At 39.7% G+C, this 16925-nt stretch overlaps 2 protein-coding genes and 1 long non-coding RNA gene across 4 annotated transcripts; 2 read left to right on the top strand and 1 right to left on the bottom strand.

Annotated features, from left to right (window-relative positions):
* Positions 1-1863: 1863 nt before the first annotated feature.
* Positions 1864-7484, top strand: nemp1 (nuclear envelope integral membrane protein 1). Its single transcript, XM_008319498.3, has 9 exons — positions 1864-2033; positions 2781-2902; positions 3023-3239; positions 3317-3389; positions 3481-3574; positions 3842-3956; positions 4134-4359; positions 4602-4778; positions 5550-7484. Exons 1-9 carry the CDS (start codon positions 1925-1927, stop codon positions 5803-5805), a joined length of 1389 nt encoding a protein of 462 aa, XP_008317720.1. The 5' UTR covers positions 1864-1924; the 3' UTR covers positions 5806-7484.
* Positions 7485-8344: 860 nt separating this feature from the next.
* On the bottom strand, positions 8345-11133 carry ormdl2 (ORMDL sphingolipid biosynthesis regulator 2). The gene is made up of 4 exons (XM_008319497.3): positions 11027-11133; positions 10069-10242; positions 9437-9588; positions 8345-8783 (listed from the first exon to the last, which is right to left on the bottom strand). Exons 2-4 carry the CDS (start codon positions 10240-10242, stop codon positions 8648-8650), a joined length of 462 nt encoding a protein of 153 aa, XP_008317719.1. The 5' UTR covers positions 11027-11133; the 3' UTR covers positions 8345-8647.
* On the top strand, positions 10251-16925 carry LOC112487636 (uncharacterized). Of its 2 annotated transcripts, XR_003050919.1 has the most exons (5): positions 10251-10815; positions 14893-15098; positions 15214-15376; positions 15622-15854; positions 15950-16925. It is a non-coding gene; the product is annotated as an uncharacterized LOC112487636 (long non-coding RNA). The 2 variants fall into 2 exon arrangements; XR_003050918.1 differs by having other exon boundaries at positions 15622-16925.

The raw sequence follows: 16925 nt of genomic DNA on the forward strand, positions 1-16925 counted from the left end.
TCATGAAGCAGGCTTCAAACAGGTGATCATTGACACACACAGGGATTTGGCTGTTTCTATTGTTCTGCTAATGCACAGTATTTACAATCCAATATGGCAGCCTCCTTTGTGAGACATGTGTTCTCATGTGACCGACCTCGCTTTGGCCCAGAGGCAATGTCTCTGTCTGTGGAGTGGAACCCCAAGGTTGTCTCCTTTCAGGAAGGTTCGGGGGAGGGGTTGGTACGGTGCAGTGTGATTTGCTGCCCCCATGACCCGGTGATGGATAAGCGGATAAAAATGGATGGATGGATGTGACTGACCTCTCAATAAAGCAGTAAAATAAATAAAAACATTTTTAATTTCATGTTAAATTTCCGCAACAGGTCAATCTGAAATATAAAATGATTCCATTCAAGAACACTGTCAGTGTTGTTTTTTATTTTGGTCAAGCTCAACCTAGGGAGTTATGTTCACTTTTATTATTTTTTATTTGTCAATTATTATATCATGTCAATCTTAAGTCATCTTATTTACACTGTTGAAGATTTAATTTAACATTTTTTAATTATTAATTTTATTTTATTAATCACATTTCAGCTTTATTTGACCGGTTCCATTGTCAGTTAAAAAACACAAAAATGTAAATACTAACAAACAGTGATTTTAAATTATTCAGTCAACAAGGACAAATATGTACTATTTACTCACAAGTGTAAACTTGTGTTATCACGTAATTATTGCAGGTGATTTTCAGTGCGATACTTTCAGCATTCACGTGTTTTTATTATGGTCCGTGGAAATGTTGGTTCTAGATTAATATCAGAACGAGGATGTTGTACTTTGTTGTACAGATGTTAGTGTTAACATTAACAATGGACCATGCCGTATCTCAGGTCCCATGCCCTCAACACAAATATTTATACAAGTCTGGTGTGACTGTATACATACTAGTGACCATCTGTCTTCGGAGCAAAGCAAACACGACTAAAACATTTGTGTTATGTGTAGAAGCAGATCCTGTTCTACATCTGAAGATCCAAAAAGGGATGGATGCATGACTTTATCACTGTCAGTTCTCTTCAAATTAACTTTTTTTTTCTCCCAGTTTGTTTCTTAGGATTCATGACTTACTTTAAAGTAGACGTCCATTTATTTATAGGAGCAGCAAATCCTTCAGGAGCCGACTTGTCTTATCATGTTTACTTACTCCACCTATGTCAAATTTCATCCTGTCAAAAAAAAGGTGGGTAAACACCAAGTCATTGATTGATTGATATAAAGGCCAAGGGACAAGTTAGTAACAAGTGTACAATAATAAACATTTCTAGTCTGGTCAATCTTGAAAGAAAAAATAGTTTAACATAATGTTGGTCATTTTTTACAAGCAGATACATTTTCGTATCCTGTCTTCGGTACGACTGCAGGCCCTAAAAAAAAACACATTACTTGCAGTAATGTGTCTGTTGTTAATCGTTGGGATGTTTTACACACAGGTTTAATGATTAATTTCACATGCGTCAATAATGTGTCCAAAAGACTGGGCGAAGAAATGTATCGCCATTTATGGTGCAACAAAAACTTTTATAAATATGCAGATGACACCACATTAAAGAGCTAAATTAAGCTAAGATAGTAAAACACAATTCTTATCTACTTATCACTTACCATTTATACATTATACATTATACACTTTAATAATACGTTAATAATAAATAATAATAATAATAAAGTTATAAAACAACAAAAACGGACAAATAAATAAATAAAAACAGAATTCAAAGGTGTTTAATAAACGGTAACTCTGTGTTCGACCGTTGACCGTACACAGGTTATGACGTCATCAACTTTGTCCGCGGTGGTTGGCTGGTTGGACCTTCACTCTAAACGTTAGCGGAGGAAGAGGTGGGTAAAGACGTTCGAGAACGGATATGGATTTGTCATCATGGCGGGAGGCATGAAAACAGCAGGCGGCTTCATTTCGACCACAACCCAGATAACGCTGTTTGTCGCGCTGTTCTTCAGCTTTCCACCGAAGTCACAGCAGCATACGGGTAAGAGGAAAATGTACCTTTGAATTGACACAGAAAACGTAACATTAACATTCATTTTGTTGCCAAGCTAACACGTGTTAGCTTGTGGTTTGTTTTGTTGTTGTGGGTTTTTTATGTTTTAAATAAACAGCAATTACGAATAAACCAGAACACTTCAAAATCATATACAGTAATTTAAAAATTACATTATTTAATAGCGTCAATTTCACCTTCAATATCTCGACCTTTCCTGTCGTCAGTTCTATTTGATACGTAAGACGTTTTTTTGTTGATTTTCTGTGCTTTAAGGATCGTATTTCTCATCACCAGCTCATACACGTTTTCACGGTTTATTTTCTTAAGTGGTTTCACTTTTGTGGATGTCTATAAAAAAGGAGAAAACCTTGAGGAACACCAGAGTTGCTAAATGTAAACAAAATGTAGTGACATCCGCGTTTTTACTGTGAAAATCCGTTTTACTGTCAATGAGGAGCATTAAAAAAGTGTAGAGAAGTAGTAGTAGAGTAAAATAATTAAAACTTACTAAAAACTTACTAATACAATATTTATCATTGATTACCAGACTTATCATTGCAGCTCTTGTGTACAATGCAAAAAAAACAAAACATGAAAATTGTAACATATATGAAAAGACTCACCTGTCATTGTCTCAGTTTATTTTCATAAGCATTGGAATTCTATAATCACGACAAACCTCTTTAATGACACGTGCTGTTTTGATGTGACATTTTATGTTTATCATTTTAGGTTCTAAAAATCCTGTGGTGGATCTACAGGATGGAGAGGTTTACATCTTATCAGGGTCCAATCGGTTCTGCTACAAAAACATCATTGTTCCAACCTGGAAACAGACCTGGACAGGGATTCAGGTGCTTCAAACACGTCTCAGCATTTCATACTGATATCGTAATCAGAAATTTAGTGTTTGGACAATATCGACAAAAAGTTAATATCGGAAATCCCTATTTATCACCCGCCGTCTGTTGTAGATCAAGGTCTGGAGTTCCGGTGTGTTCAAGGTGATAACAGTGGAAGGTGAGGATGAGCTGCAGGAACTGGAGCGATTTAGCGTATGGACCTGGTTCAGGGGGTTATTACTTGAACGATACAACGAAACCACCATTACCATCAACCTGTTCAGCAAGAATACCTGCTTCAGGGTCGACCCCAGTGGGGACAGCCAGTACACCATTAAACCTCTGCGAAGTGAGTGGAAGACGAGATGTCCCGTTGTTATTGACGGCTGTTTCAAAGCTAAACTTTCTGCTTTCTCCTCCCTGCAGAGTTTGATATCTACCTGTTCCTGGTCTTTCTTACTGGGGTGCTGTTGCTGTTCTTTGCAGACTTACTCAGCAGGTGATTTTAAATTCCTATTTAGTTGTTCTTTCAGTAATTATTACTAATATTGTGCAGAACTATATCTTTTTTTTGTTTTTGGGATATTTAGGAGTCAAGTTTTCTTCTACTCTTCTGGAATGAGCATAGGCATGATCGCCTCCCTCCTCGTCCTCGTCTACATTTTGGGACGTTTTTTACCAAAGGTAGTACATGACATAGTTTTTTTTATCATCTGTAATTATTAGGGGTGTGTATTGGCAAGACTCTGGCGATAGGCATAGGAATGTATTGAGTTTTTTGTTTTTGTTTTTTTATTAACATTTTAACTGTAGTCCCAGTGTGATCCCAGTCTCAGACTCTGTTCCATCTGAACATCAGTTCCTAACACTGGAACAGAGGGATCTACATTTGGAATCACTAGAGAAGAAAGAAAAGAAAAAGAATAATATTTTGTTCTTTTGTTTCCACAGAAAGGCCCTTTTTATCTGCTAATTGCCGGCGGCTGGTCGTTCTCGGTCTATACCATTCAACTTGTGTGCAGGAACCTCAAGATAATTCTGCAGGAACACTGGAACATGGCTTTAGGTACGAACAAAAGTGAAGTACTGATGCAGTACTCGATATTGTGACTGCTGCTAAGCATTTTCTACACACTAAATTATTATTTTTATTTACATTTTTTTCAGCATTCAGTATACAGTATATATATATTTTTTCCACAGATTTAATTTTTTTTGTCTGAATGTCTTTTTTTTTTTCCAGTTTATGTTGTGGTGGTGGGATTCGTCAGCTTTGCCATCTGCTATCGCTACGGTCCCTTGGTGAACGAGAAGAACATCAACATCATGTCGTGGACGCTGCAGCTGCTGGGCCTCCTCCTCATCTACATGGGAATTCAAATTCAACAGGTGGCCTTCGCCGTCATGGTGGCAGCTCTGCTGTCCAAAAATCTGGAGTACCCAGTCCTTCTGGGACTGACCGTGTTTAGGTGAGTGTGTTGTCGCAAAGCGGACACAAGGTGGCACAATAACACTGTGCTGTAACAGAGAACCACGCTGGTCACGTGGTCCTGATTACTTCCTGACAATGTTTTCAAATCAAGTTGCATTGTTTTTATTTATTTTATTTTTTAAATGCTATTTACAAAAAAAATGATTTCCAGTTTAAATATTTTTTGAAAATCATTGCTCTGCGTTGGTTTCGGACTTTAACGGTTTTTATTCATTGCAGGAAAATGAGACGGTTTGTAAACTGGAAGCCAGAGCCACGTCGTCTGTTGACTGAGGAGGAGTATCAGAAAGAAGCGGATGAGGAGACCAGACGTGCCCTAGAGGAGCTCAGGAAGTACTGCAACAGCCCAGAGTTCAGTCCATGGAAGGCCGTGTCCAGGCTTCAGTCTCCACGAAGGTGAAGATGATGACGTTATATGTGTGAAAAAAATATTTATATATATGTAAGTGTGTCTGTACATATGTATGACTGTATACATGTAGACAGATGGAACATTATACATTATTTTAATAATATAATACATTCATATATTAAAATACGTATGTGTATATATATGCACATATATATGTTTGTGTATATACTCTATATATATATACACATGTATATATTTGCACATATATGTATGTATATATATATGCATGTGTATATATATGCACATATATATGTTTGTGCATATACTGTATATATATATATATATATACACATGTATGTATGCACGTGTATTTATGTATGTATAAATGTGTGGTTGTGTACGTGAATTGAATAAACACATGCATACTGTATATACACGTGCAAACACACGTCTATATATATATAAATATACTATATATATACATGCAGTATATATATGTATGTGTGTGTATAGTATATGTATGTTTGCTGCATTCTGACTCAGAACTTTCTTAATATCAGTCAACAGTCACAATGACTGTCAGACATTGTGTCTGAAATCTATACAAGTCATAACCTCATGGTGGTGCTAGAGGACAGTCAGGTGAGGCTTTGAATTCATAATAAGGTCAACTTTTAAACCCACTGTGTAAATGAGTCACTGTTTGCTGCGTTGTTAATATGATTGAAGGTGTATTTTTTAGGCAATACGTGTGTAAATATATAAATTATATATAATATATAATATAATATTTGTCGTTTTGACTTCAACCACAGGTTTGCTGATTTCATGGAGGGCTCGTCTCACCTGATGCCGAACGAGGTGTCGGTCCACGCGCAGGAATACGGCTTTGGAGGAACATTCTACGAAGATGAATTATTTGACACTGACGATGAAGAGGATGAAGAGTTGAAGCCTCTGATGAGAACAGAGTGGGAGGACACACACACAGAGACACACACACCCCTAGTGGTGGTTGTTGTAATTGCCTTTCAGAAAGGTGCTAAAGAAACAGTTCTCCAGAACCTGTGAAGAAAAGTCCTGCTGCTCCAGTAGTGAACTGTGAGGGTGACTTCAGTCTCAGCAGCTTAAAGCAGTCACTACAGCCACACCAGGCAGCACTGTTGGGTCACATTCAGCCACAGGGGGCGCCATCATTTCAGGGGAGCAATGGTTTAAATCTACGCTTAACGAACTCTGCGGTTGAGGCTGGTTTGATTTGAATGGTTTTTAATTTTGTCTGTGGACGTTTCAGTCGGTCAGCAGAGCAACAGAACGTCAGCTGCTGATACGACAGGAATTTTTGTCTTTTTTAATTCCGTTAATTCCGTTTTTAATGGGCTTCATCAACAAAGGTGACGCGATACTTTCAATAAAAAATGTGTTAGCCCCAACGTGTTTGTATTGGTGTCATTGGACAAGAGGCTGGAACTCAAAGGGCAGTGATTTCAAGTCGGGGGCAACACAGGGGAACAGGTGGATCACATGTTTGCCTTACAGCCAAAAAGATTGCTGGTTCGATCTCTAGTCTTTCAGTGTAGAAAGAACCTGTTCTGGGTTTGTTAGTTGTATACTCCCACTTACCACAAGTATTTTTTTTTTAGCGAGGTCGTGAAATGCTACCAGGACAGAAAACATGGGGGCGGTGTTGCACAGTACAGCTAATGTGTGGGTGTAAAAGGAACAGGAAGAAGAAGATGACAGAACAACAGAAACGTTGCTATGGTATAACTCGGATATGATCTCTCTACTCAGCACTGCCCCTAGTGGAACAACCATGCCATAAGACGTATGATGGTTAAAATGGATACACTGAATGAAAAGGAACCAGATGGTGCAATGGAGCTTTTTTTTGTGTGTGTCTCTTCATGTGACCCAGTGATGAACTGAGGAATTCTGATTTCCACCCTATGACTGCTGGGATACGCTCTCATTCCTACTGCCCTGAAAAGGATGAAGCAGTTGAAAATGAATGAATGGATGGATCTTTAAATGTAGAATGTTCACTCTCCTGTTTGCCCAGCAGGGGGTGTTATAACTGCATTTCTACAACATGGAACCAGGTTCCAGCTGCTCTGGTCATCACTGTAGTCCAGCACCGAGTGGCCTAAGACCTGAGACTGACTCTGACAATGCAGTGAAAAGTTGAAGGAGGTCAGACATTGACTGGTTCTTTTCTATGTGATCTTACTGAAGAGTTTGAGACACAATTTGGAATTTTATTACAGGAAGCTGTGAAATGTCAGAAGTTGACTTAAAAACAAAGAACCACAATTACTTACTAGGGATGACTTGGTCGGACTTCAGGATTGGTATCGCTCTAATGTTGGTCTAAAGATTTAAGGATGAAACATGGAAAACTAAAGCCTGTTAGCTCCGATTACCTACACCCAAACAGGGGCGCTAACGCCTCGGCAACGGAGGAGAAAAGAAGGTATTGGATTGAGACATGAAAAAGTTGTATCGCTCTTCCCTACTACTTATTATACGTATTCCTTTTTTATATTAATTTATATTTTTCCCAATTATACTGCAATATAATATACAAATATGCCCCATCACACATATTTTGTAAATATATTTGACTGAATATACTGATTCTGCCTTCCAGGAAAAAGGAGGTAAAGAGTTCACCTAAAATAACCAAAACACACACACAGTCACAGTGGTGTCACCGCCTGAAAAATACCCAGGTGATAGGATAAGAAATTCCTGACCTTTCTCATAATCTTCCATCTAACCGTGATGTCTCTTTCTCCAATGGAACTCACAGAGTGAACTTCAACTCAGAGTTCCCGTGTCAAATTCTGAGCAATGCAAGATGTTACGATGGAAAATAAAATAAAAAATACACGGCAACTTATCTGCGTCTTTAATCAACGTTTGCTGCTGTCACAGTCATCTGTGAAGTCATAACAGAACGAGGAAAGACTGCAGTGGATCCACCACTCTACGCTAAAGACTAGATACGGTTATCTTTGATCAAGCAGAGGAACAAAAAGCAAAAAAAAAAAATCATCATCGGCCTGATCCTCCCCCTCAGTTTCACTACAGCATATCTGATACGGTGTTGACATGACATTTGGAGCAGCTGTGAATCCCTTGACTGATGGCAGGGAACACCCCATCCACGGTGTTGCAAATGACTGTACACCTTTACAACTATGTGTGACACAGCTGATGCATCCAGTGCATGCAGTATTTGCATGTGTTTCCCAGGCGCAGGCTGGCAAACTGAAGCGTATCACCCGTGCCTTTACAATCCCCGGGCACTACTTCCCCGAAGAGCATGTCACTAACGGAAGTCTCACACAAACACTTCTACGTTGGACGAGGAAGTGTGTGTGTGTTTGTGTGTGTGGGGGGGGGAACCACTTGAATCTAAGAGTTGCACGACAAACACTGATGACCGTGCTGTATGTAAAGTGTCTGGAGTTCCCCGTCGCTCACAGCCCATGGGTCGACCCTTGGACCTCACCATTTTCATACCTGATTATGTGGAATAAAGATAGGACCAGATGTCGCCGCTCTCTTCACGACGGAGATAAGAAAACCTTCAGTTCAAGCAACATTGTCATCATAACGACAGACGGTTGGATTTATTAAAGTTACATATACACTGTACGCTGCATTGAAATTCTTCACAGTAAATAATAATAAAAGAAAAAAACAGAACAGTCTTGTAACAAAAAGAAAACCTACACATGAAAAAGGAATGAACGAACGTGACGGCACGCGTTTCAACTTTTTGGTGTGTTATTTAACGCAGTCTTTGACTGTTAAGATTCATTCACCTCACCTCAGTCTGAACCATTCAGTCCAGCAGGAGAGGAAAAAAAATAGTCCAGTGTTGGTTAAAAACCTAGCGTCCTCGTCAGTATTTGTTGATCCCAAATATCCGTACTCCGTGAAACTGAGGCAGTTTGGGGAGGAGGACGCTGAGGAGGGAGCCGGTGTTGATGAGGAAATGTGTCGGGTCGTATTTGGTGTAGAAACTGGCGAGAATGTACCTGTGGGGAGAGAACAGGGTGGATCATCCGTGGAGTCAAACTACGGAACACGCTACACTGGTTCCTTCTCTGGTACCTTATCCATATATGGGCACCAAATATTGATATATAAACAATTAACTCTTTCAACAAAAACCTGCTGCAATTTTTTTTTCAATATTTGCAATATATTGATTATTGATGTATTGTGATATTTATCGTATTGTGAGGTTCCTGGTGATGCACATTTTTGTTTGAGTATTTATTTGGATTTATGTCAAAATTGAAATGGCAATTTATTTTGGATTTTTGTTGTTATGTGACAGTATTTTACAACATCACAGTATTTATAGCTAGTGGTTTTACTATAATAAACAGACCTTTGACTCATGGTGGCGACAATGGTCACAATGTTGTCAACATGATACATGGTGTTGATTATATGTGGTGGAGGAGTACATGTGTATAGATATACTGCAGTACACAATATATACATAGTAGAATGCTGTAGTTTAAGAACTGTTCTGCTCCATATTAAATTACTGTCTGAAGTCGGAGTTGTAGCGCACCCTACAGTCAGGGGAGTGAACTGCAAGGCTGTGTGTTTCTGATTAAATTCACCGCAGACTCTACCATCACGCATGATGAGAAACGAAAAACAAAAATCTCCTTACAGGACGATCGGAGAGATGGTGAGAAACTTGCGAGAAGATGTAAACTGAACACCGTAGTCCATCTGTTCCCAGTGTGTGAGCAGCCGGGCTTTGCCCTGGTCGGGTGTCTCAAAGGGAGTTCCTTTGACTGTGTGTAGAAACAGGTACATCATCTGCAGGAGACAGAGGTCACAGACAGAGGTCACACACACACAGAAGGAGAGACACGTGGGTGAAACCAGTAAATGTGTCCAAAACTGTTCATAATAAAAAAAACCTTTATGGTACAGACACATGTGAATGCTGTCAGCAGAGATACTATACTAGATGTGCCTATCATTGACGTAAACCTGACCTAAATCACCTACGAGAAGCCGTTCTCATTGAACAAAGGCACAAAAAAAACAAACAAATCAGTGCAGTTTTCTAACTGTGGCAAAAATAATAGTTAAACTTTTTTTTTAATTTACCCTGCTGTATGGCCCTTGCAATAGCTCTGCGGCCTCTATGGGGACCCGCCCCCTGCTTTGAGTACCAGTGTTATGAACTAACACATTAATATTTATTTTAGGTCAGAGGACTGTATTGAATGTATTGATTGTGATGTTTGGTGTGAATGTACTGTAATACTGTGACTTATAACATGAACTGACCAGGTTGTGGATGACGTTAGTGAGGGTCCAGACTAGTGGCACAGTGAAGAAAGGTATGCTGAGCAGGATGATGTGCAGCACCACAGTCAGGAGCAGGTAGGTCAGCCAGATGCCCCTGCTGTTCATCACCCGTGTGTTGGGGTTGACCTCACTGTGAGCTACACCCACATTCATCTGGAACACATGATCAACAAGGACAACATTAGGTAAGGACCCCAAATGTACAGTGGGCACTGATCCAGATGTTAGAGTGCAGCCCATATTTTGCTACAAATTCACTTCTCTGGTCTGGGATCTGATAAGATTGAGGCTCTGTCGTTTCATTGGTTGAAATGGGGCTACGATTGAATTAAATCCCTAAATAAATCATATTTAACCTTTTATTACATAAGGTTTGGGAAATTAACATTATTGTTCAATGTAAAAAAAATAATTTAATACAATGTCCTTGGTTTTAAACCTCACGTGTTGAAACAAAAGGTCAAAACAATACAAAAAATATAAACACCACGGTACAAATACTACAGGTAGAGGAACTCCGCCCGGCTGCACCGTTGTAGGTAAACAGAGCGAACGCTTCCGCTAACGTCATTCATCAAGCGACATTTGGTAAAAGAAAAATAGGCTCTCAGCAGACATAATAAAAGTGACAGAGTGATGCAGTAAAGCAAAACTTTGGCTGAGTTTAATGTAAAATAACAACAACTGTACACATACGGCTTGGGGTCTGCGACGTTCAGCCTGAACGTGAGTTTTCTGACACTCGCTAACGGGCTAACTGTTGCTATTGACGGAATCCAACGCTATCGTTGGTTTAGGTTCATCGCCATGTAAAACAATGACACGATAACCTGAAACTGGAGGTTCTAAAAGCAACAATTTGGGCGTGAAAGATAAATCTTGTCTAAACGGCCTTTTAATGTTTTGAAAGATAACATTACAATGGCGCAAACTTTACCTTCCTCCGCTGTCACAGCTCACCAGGAAATTCCTAGTTTATTCTTTTAACCCCGCCCTCGTCAGACTCACACTCGTTCCTGCTGCTACGACACACACACACAAAAAAAAAAAGAATAAAAAAGCCCGGTGTGAGTTCTTCTACCAGTAACTACGGCACTTTCTGTAACAGGTAAACTGGCCCGACTAGCAGGGAAAAATGATCATTTTTATTGTTATTTATCAGAAAAGACATGGTCCTCCAAGAAATTCCCACAATGCCCCAGTAGATGTCAACATAGTTTAACCGTAAAATCAAAAGAATATCTGGATGTAATCTATGTAACATTATTTAAAAATGTCAATTGGAAATTAAATTGTAGTACCACAGCTGACCAGTAGCTAAATCCAAAAACCCCTACAGACCGAGGATTCTAACGTGCGTTGACAGATGATCAATGTCGCTGGGAAATTATCCAATTTCACTTAATTGGTCTATTGTTTATCACAATGACAGAGAGGACAATTAAATACCCACCACTTGGTGGCAGCAGGGGCCTATAAAAACTTTTTTTATTTTAAAAAAGAGCTTTTGGGGAAGATCTTTTCTTTCTTCAATTTCTATGAGCATGTTAGCATTGTTTTCAACTAAACAGGCCCAGGTTTTAAGCAGTGAATTGTGAATTGGAAGATCATTATATTTTATCACATATACGTTTTGTGACAAGTACATTTAGATCATATGTAAATTATGTGATATATACATATAGCTATTCCTATAAAAATGTACAAAACATTTGAATGTCCATATACCTGGTCAAAACATTTTTATTTGCAGGTTAAATTAGTGATGATTACCAGAGTTAGTCAATAGTCATATTTCCTGCCCTTTGAATGCGGCATAGGTATTTAGGGACATATCTGCACAAGAAAAAAAAAAGTTATAATTTGCTTTATAGCTGTGTGTATGTTTAGTTATAGCACCGAAGCAGAATGTATTCACTGGCTGCTTACGTTATTAAAAACGTTGACTGTCGATTGCACAATAACCTGAATACAAGGGATTCAAAATTAACATTTTTTGTATTTTAAATATAAATGTCAAAACTAAATTTAAGTAGCTCCTATTAAAAACCACCCGAACTGAACCGCAGGGGCTGTTGAGCTGAGAGAAAATAACTATTTAAATTAGTCTCAAGCTTTGGAACTTAACTTGAAAACTATAATAAAAAAATAAAAAAAACCCCCACCTTTACATTTGATCTGCATTTAGCAGCTTCAGAAATCACCCTGCATGAGGTAACAGGTTCTCGGTGTTCGGAGTATATTTTAAGAGCAGTAGACTGTATTTATGTTGGCGCTGGCTTCATGCCTGTATGAAAAAGAAATAACAGAGTGAACAGAGTATAGCTGCACTTACTCACTGCACTTACTGCACGGGATCAGTTTACTAAAATGTTTCAGCCAACTTTCCTGAGGTATCTTGGCTCAGTCTTCTTTGTTGAACCTTCCGGTATTGTTCAATTTTATTATTTATTTTTTCTCCTCTGGCTCGAAGCCGAGTGTTTTGTTTATTCCACAAAAGCCAAAGCTTTGTGCCGGTAACAGTAAGTGTTTGGTTATGAACTCAGACAGACGACAGATGACACAGTGAGGGGCTTTTTTTTTTTTTTTTAATGATTTTTATCATCAGGTTTCATCATAGTTTTGATCCAAGTTTTAAAGGTTTGGTTTTTCCTGTCACCTAATATATTTTTTCCTTTTGGTTATACATGCGTGTATTACGCACATGAGTGTGTGACGCTGCTATTGGTCAATACAGAATTCATTCAAATGTATTAAAAGTGATTATAAATGTTAGTGATCACATTTTCCTAATTATTATAAAGCCAAGTGCAGTACTAGTGGGTACTGTGGTACTTCAGGTCCAGAAAGAGTGTATACAGTTTGTAAATACTTTTTTTTTTTTGCATTATTCCAGGTGTTTTAGACATACTTTTTCATGTGTCATGAAGTTTATGACATCATTCATTTTCAACCTGCGTCAGTTTTCCTCCGTGGAATTGTGATGTATTTGAACTCCATTTATTGACTCTGAACATAAACGTTTTTCAAATCTAAACGAAATCCTTCTCAACTAACTCAAAATTCGAAACCAGAGGTTTTCAACATGGGGGCCGCAGCCCCTTCAGGAGTCCACAGAAGTATTGCGATAGGGTCAAGGGTTAGGATAGTTTGTTGATTAATATCTTTTCATCAGTATGTGGGTTCTTGACTCTTAGCTACGGTTCTTCCAATGTTGACAGACCTTTTTGGTTTGTGCTATAGTTCTGTTTCCACAATTCCAAGTGTCATTTGAGGTCATTGCCACCTCAGTGACACGCCACACTGATTGTACTACACAATGAATAAGAACCTGATATGAAATGATGTCATAAAATTTCTCCAGTGACTGTAACTCTAACATGTTGACCTTTCTCTCTGCATCGTCTTTACATGAATACAGCGATGCAATGCTGCCGGGTGATTCAGAGTCTCGGTGGAGAGATGAACGTCTACATTTATATTTGTCATCGATTTATAAAAAACAAACAAAGCAAAAAAAAAGTTATCTAGAGCCGTAGCCTGTGTGTCATGTCATGTGTTTTGGTGATTCACACTGGTGGACTGTGGTTTTTTTACTTTTCGTTTTCACTGCTGCCTGGAACAATTTCAGCTCAGGTTGCAGCGCCCCCTATTGTAGATAGGCCTGTTTTGTTTCAAAAAAACGTCCTACGACAACCAAAGACACGTCGCAGATGAAGAAAATAACTTGCGCCGATACAGATAATGCACAGCAGATTTAATGTAACACAGTAATAACAATAACAACAAGAGTCATTATTATAAAAACAATAACAATAAAATAAATTCATGATAATAAAAAGACAAAAAGCAGGGTGTGTGTGTGTGTAGCTATTATCCTATTACAAACCCAACGCCTCCAGCTGTGATATTTATTTCCTCATTCATTTGATTTGATTACCTGAAACTGTCATTTGGTTTTTCCTGCAGTAAGTCGTTATTCAGGCTAATGAGAACAAATTGTCCTTCCTCAGCAGCCGGTGGCAGATGTCAGCAGTTAATGCTGGTGTGTGTGTGTGTGTGTGTGTGTGTGTGTGTGGGTGGAGTCAGCCACACCTTCACCCCGGTGTCTCCTCTGACGCCTCTTCCCATTTCAACATGCATGCTTCCTTTATTAATTTTTTTCTTTTTTTTTCTTGACGTGTTTGTTTTGAATACCTTCTGGTCTGCGTTACATCATCATCAGAGTTTTTAACATGCTTTCAATAATACACACACACACACACCGACTGGGAGGAAGTATGCAGGAAGTGGCGTGTCCTCCAGCAGCAGCAGGAGTGTTTTAGGAAAGCACAGCTTCCTCCTGACCCCAGCCAGTTTTTCCAGCTGCTTTTTTATGAACAGAGCGGGTTTATACCGCTGCATAATGTCAAATTGTTTATTCATGTTTCTTTGGAAGGAAGCATCACACCTGAAAGTACTGTGACGACATTGATGAGCTGGAGACACTGGTCAGAGAATGGATAATTGTTTATTCATACCATTGGATCATTTGTGCATGAAATTCTTAAAAAAAAATTCTTTTGATTGAATAGTTAAATACAAAATCATCAATTGATACCAATAAATAGAAATAAATAATTGCAATAAATAGAGTGAATAAATACTAGAGAAGAATTCCATTGGAAATACAGAGCATTCGCGGCAGAGACCGGAGCGGAAACACAGTTTCTACGTGATCGGCCGACGAATGCTGTATCGGAGGCTTTGATCAATGTGATCAAACAAAGATTTGTTGGTTTTTTTCTTTGTGTACAATTACAGCTGCATAATCAGCCGGTGGTGGAACACAAGGTGGCGCTCTCAGACGAGCCGTGATTGGCGGGATCGCCCATGGCGAAGACGCGAGCGGTGAAGATGGAGAAGGAGTAGAGTCTCTGCATGGTGTAGTGGCACAGCAACTCCGCCTCCCAGGCTTTGGTGGTTCTGGCCCTGTTGATGCTGGAGTCCTGTTGGAAATAAAATGAAGAGTTGAGTTTGACGGACAGACCTAGGATGACACACACACACACACTCACGCACACTCACGTTTGAAGGCCCCGTCCATTCTCTGGTTTTCAAACACTTGCTCATGTCCTCCTGCAGTTTCTTCATGGCCGGCGTCAGTTTGGTGCTGAACTCTGAACAGCTCTTGAATTCAGCCAGCCACGCCACCTCGGCCCTGTAGCTGCCCAGGACGCGCAGCATCTTCTCAATGCAAGGCTGAAGATGGAGGGAGAGAGGAGAGAGGAGGGTCAACAAATCACAGGTTTAGTTATTTTATTTTATTTATTTTTTTCAGAGTGGTTATTTATTCTACAAATTTCAATTCAAGTCCAGAAAACTTTACACTGTGTTCATTTTAACTTTAACCCAGAGTGAAATAAGGATCTGGAATACAAAATAAAAAAATAAATAATTGAATTATTTTTCATCATAGTTCCGTATTTAAGGGAATCAATTCTGTAAAACAGCTGTGTTCTTTTTGACTCTGTTTTTTTTTTATCTTCACAGAAAGTTTTTGTCGTGCTGTTGACGTCGTGAGCCGTAGTTTTACGTGCAGTCAAAGTGAAACTGCAGCAGATTTAATCTAACGCTGCTGGTTTTACGCCCGTCAGCTGTGACCTCACCACAGACGTCGTTTTGAGTGAAGTGGGATCACACATGTCCTTGGCCTCCATCCAGTCGATCGGGTGCACGGGGTTGACTTTGAGCTTGGATCCAGTTTGAGTCTGCATGTCGTTCAAGTAAAAACAACAGAAATGTCAGAGTTTATAAAACACATCCTGCCCAACGGTGGTCGACCAGGAGCGACCCATTAACCTGACGTCTATTTTTGCAGGTTTTTTCTGACTGTGGGAAGAAGCTGCAGTATCTGGAGTCACCACCAGGGCTTCACATCAAAATCTTCTTGCTGTGAGGCAAAAAAACGCTAACCACTCTTCCACCGTGTGGCCCCTCATCCCAAAAGGTAATCCCAGAATATAAATTTGATCATCAGGGGGCGCTACCTTTAATGTTCAGTGTGTTCTCCAGAACTGTTGTCAAAAAGTTCCTGTGTCTCTGAGTACCAGTCATTCAAACACAGTTACAGGTTTAGAACTTTTTACTGTACCATAAAGAGTACTGAACCTGAACATGTTGGACTGTGCCAGAAAAGACCAATCAGAAAACTTTCAAAGAACTGCAGTAATACTACAGTACAAAAAAAAGTATCTGGTACTGATGCTGTAACGTTTGATCCTACTCGACACCCCCTGTAGTTCTAACTCTGGGTCAAGACAGAGACAGACAGAGACGGACTTACTGTGATGGTCCTGGCGATGCTGAGGAGCTGCGTGGAGCTGCTCTGTGCGTCCGCGCATTCTTTCTGCGAAGGAAAGCAGGACGTGGAGACGAAACACAGGAGAAGAAGAGCGGCGCTGGTGAAGGAAACAGACATGATGGCTGAGAGTCGGACGGTCTGAAGGCCAGGTAGGACAGACAGGAGCTGCTGGGTCAGTGTCTGTGTCAGTGTCAGTGTCAGTGTCAGTGAGTGATGAGAGACTCCAGCTCCTGTCTGCTGTGACTGATGCTGGCTGCAGGGAACACGGCTGCTTATAAAGGAGCTGTGGTCAGCGCGGGAGCAGGACTGTGAGTCAGTGCAGGGATTTCCTAGGCATCCCTCAGGTGAGCATCGACGTGTACGTAACGCACAGGAAGGAAGAGACGGAACTGGTGATCTTACTAATAAATAAACATATTGTGTTTCATGACGTGGTTCTAGCACAATTAATGATTCAAGTCGTTGGGTGTCGTAATGCGCGGGAGTTGGTGTG

This window comes from Cynoglossus semilaevis, chromosome 10 (assembly GCF_000523025.1).
Source record: "Cynoglossus semilaevis isolate Cse_v1.0 chromosome 10, Cse_v1.0, whole genome shotgun sequence".
Classification (NCBI taxonomy): Eukaryota; Metazoa; Chordata; class Actinopteri; order Pleuronectiformes; family Cynoglossidae; genus Cynoglossus; species Cynoglossus semilaevis.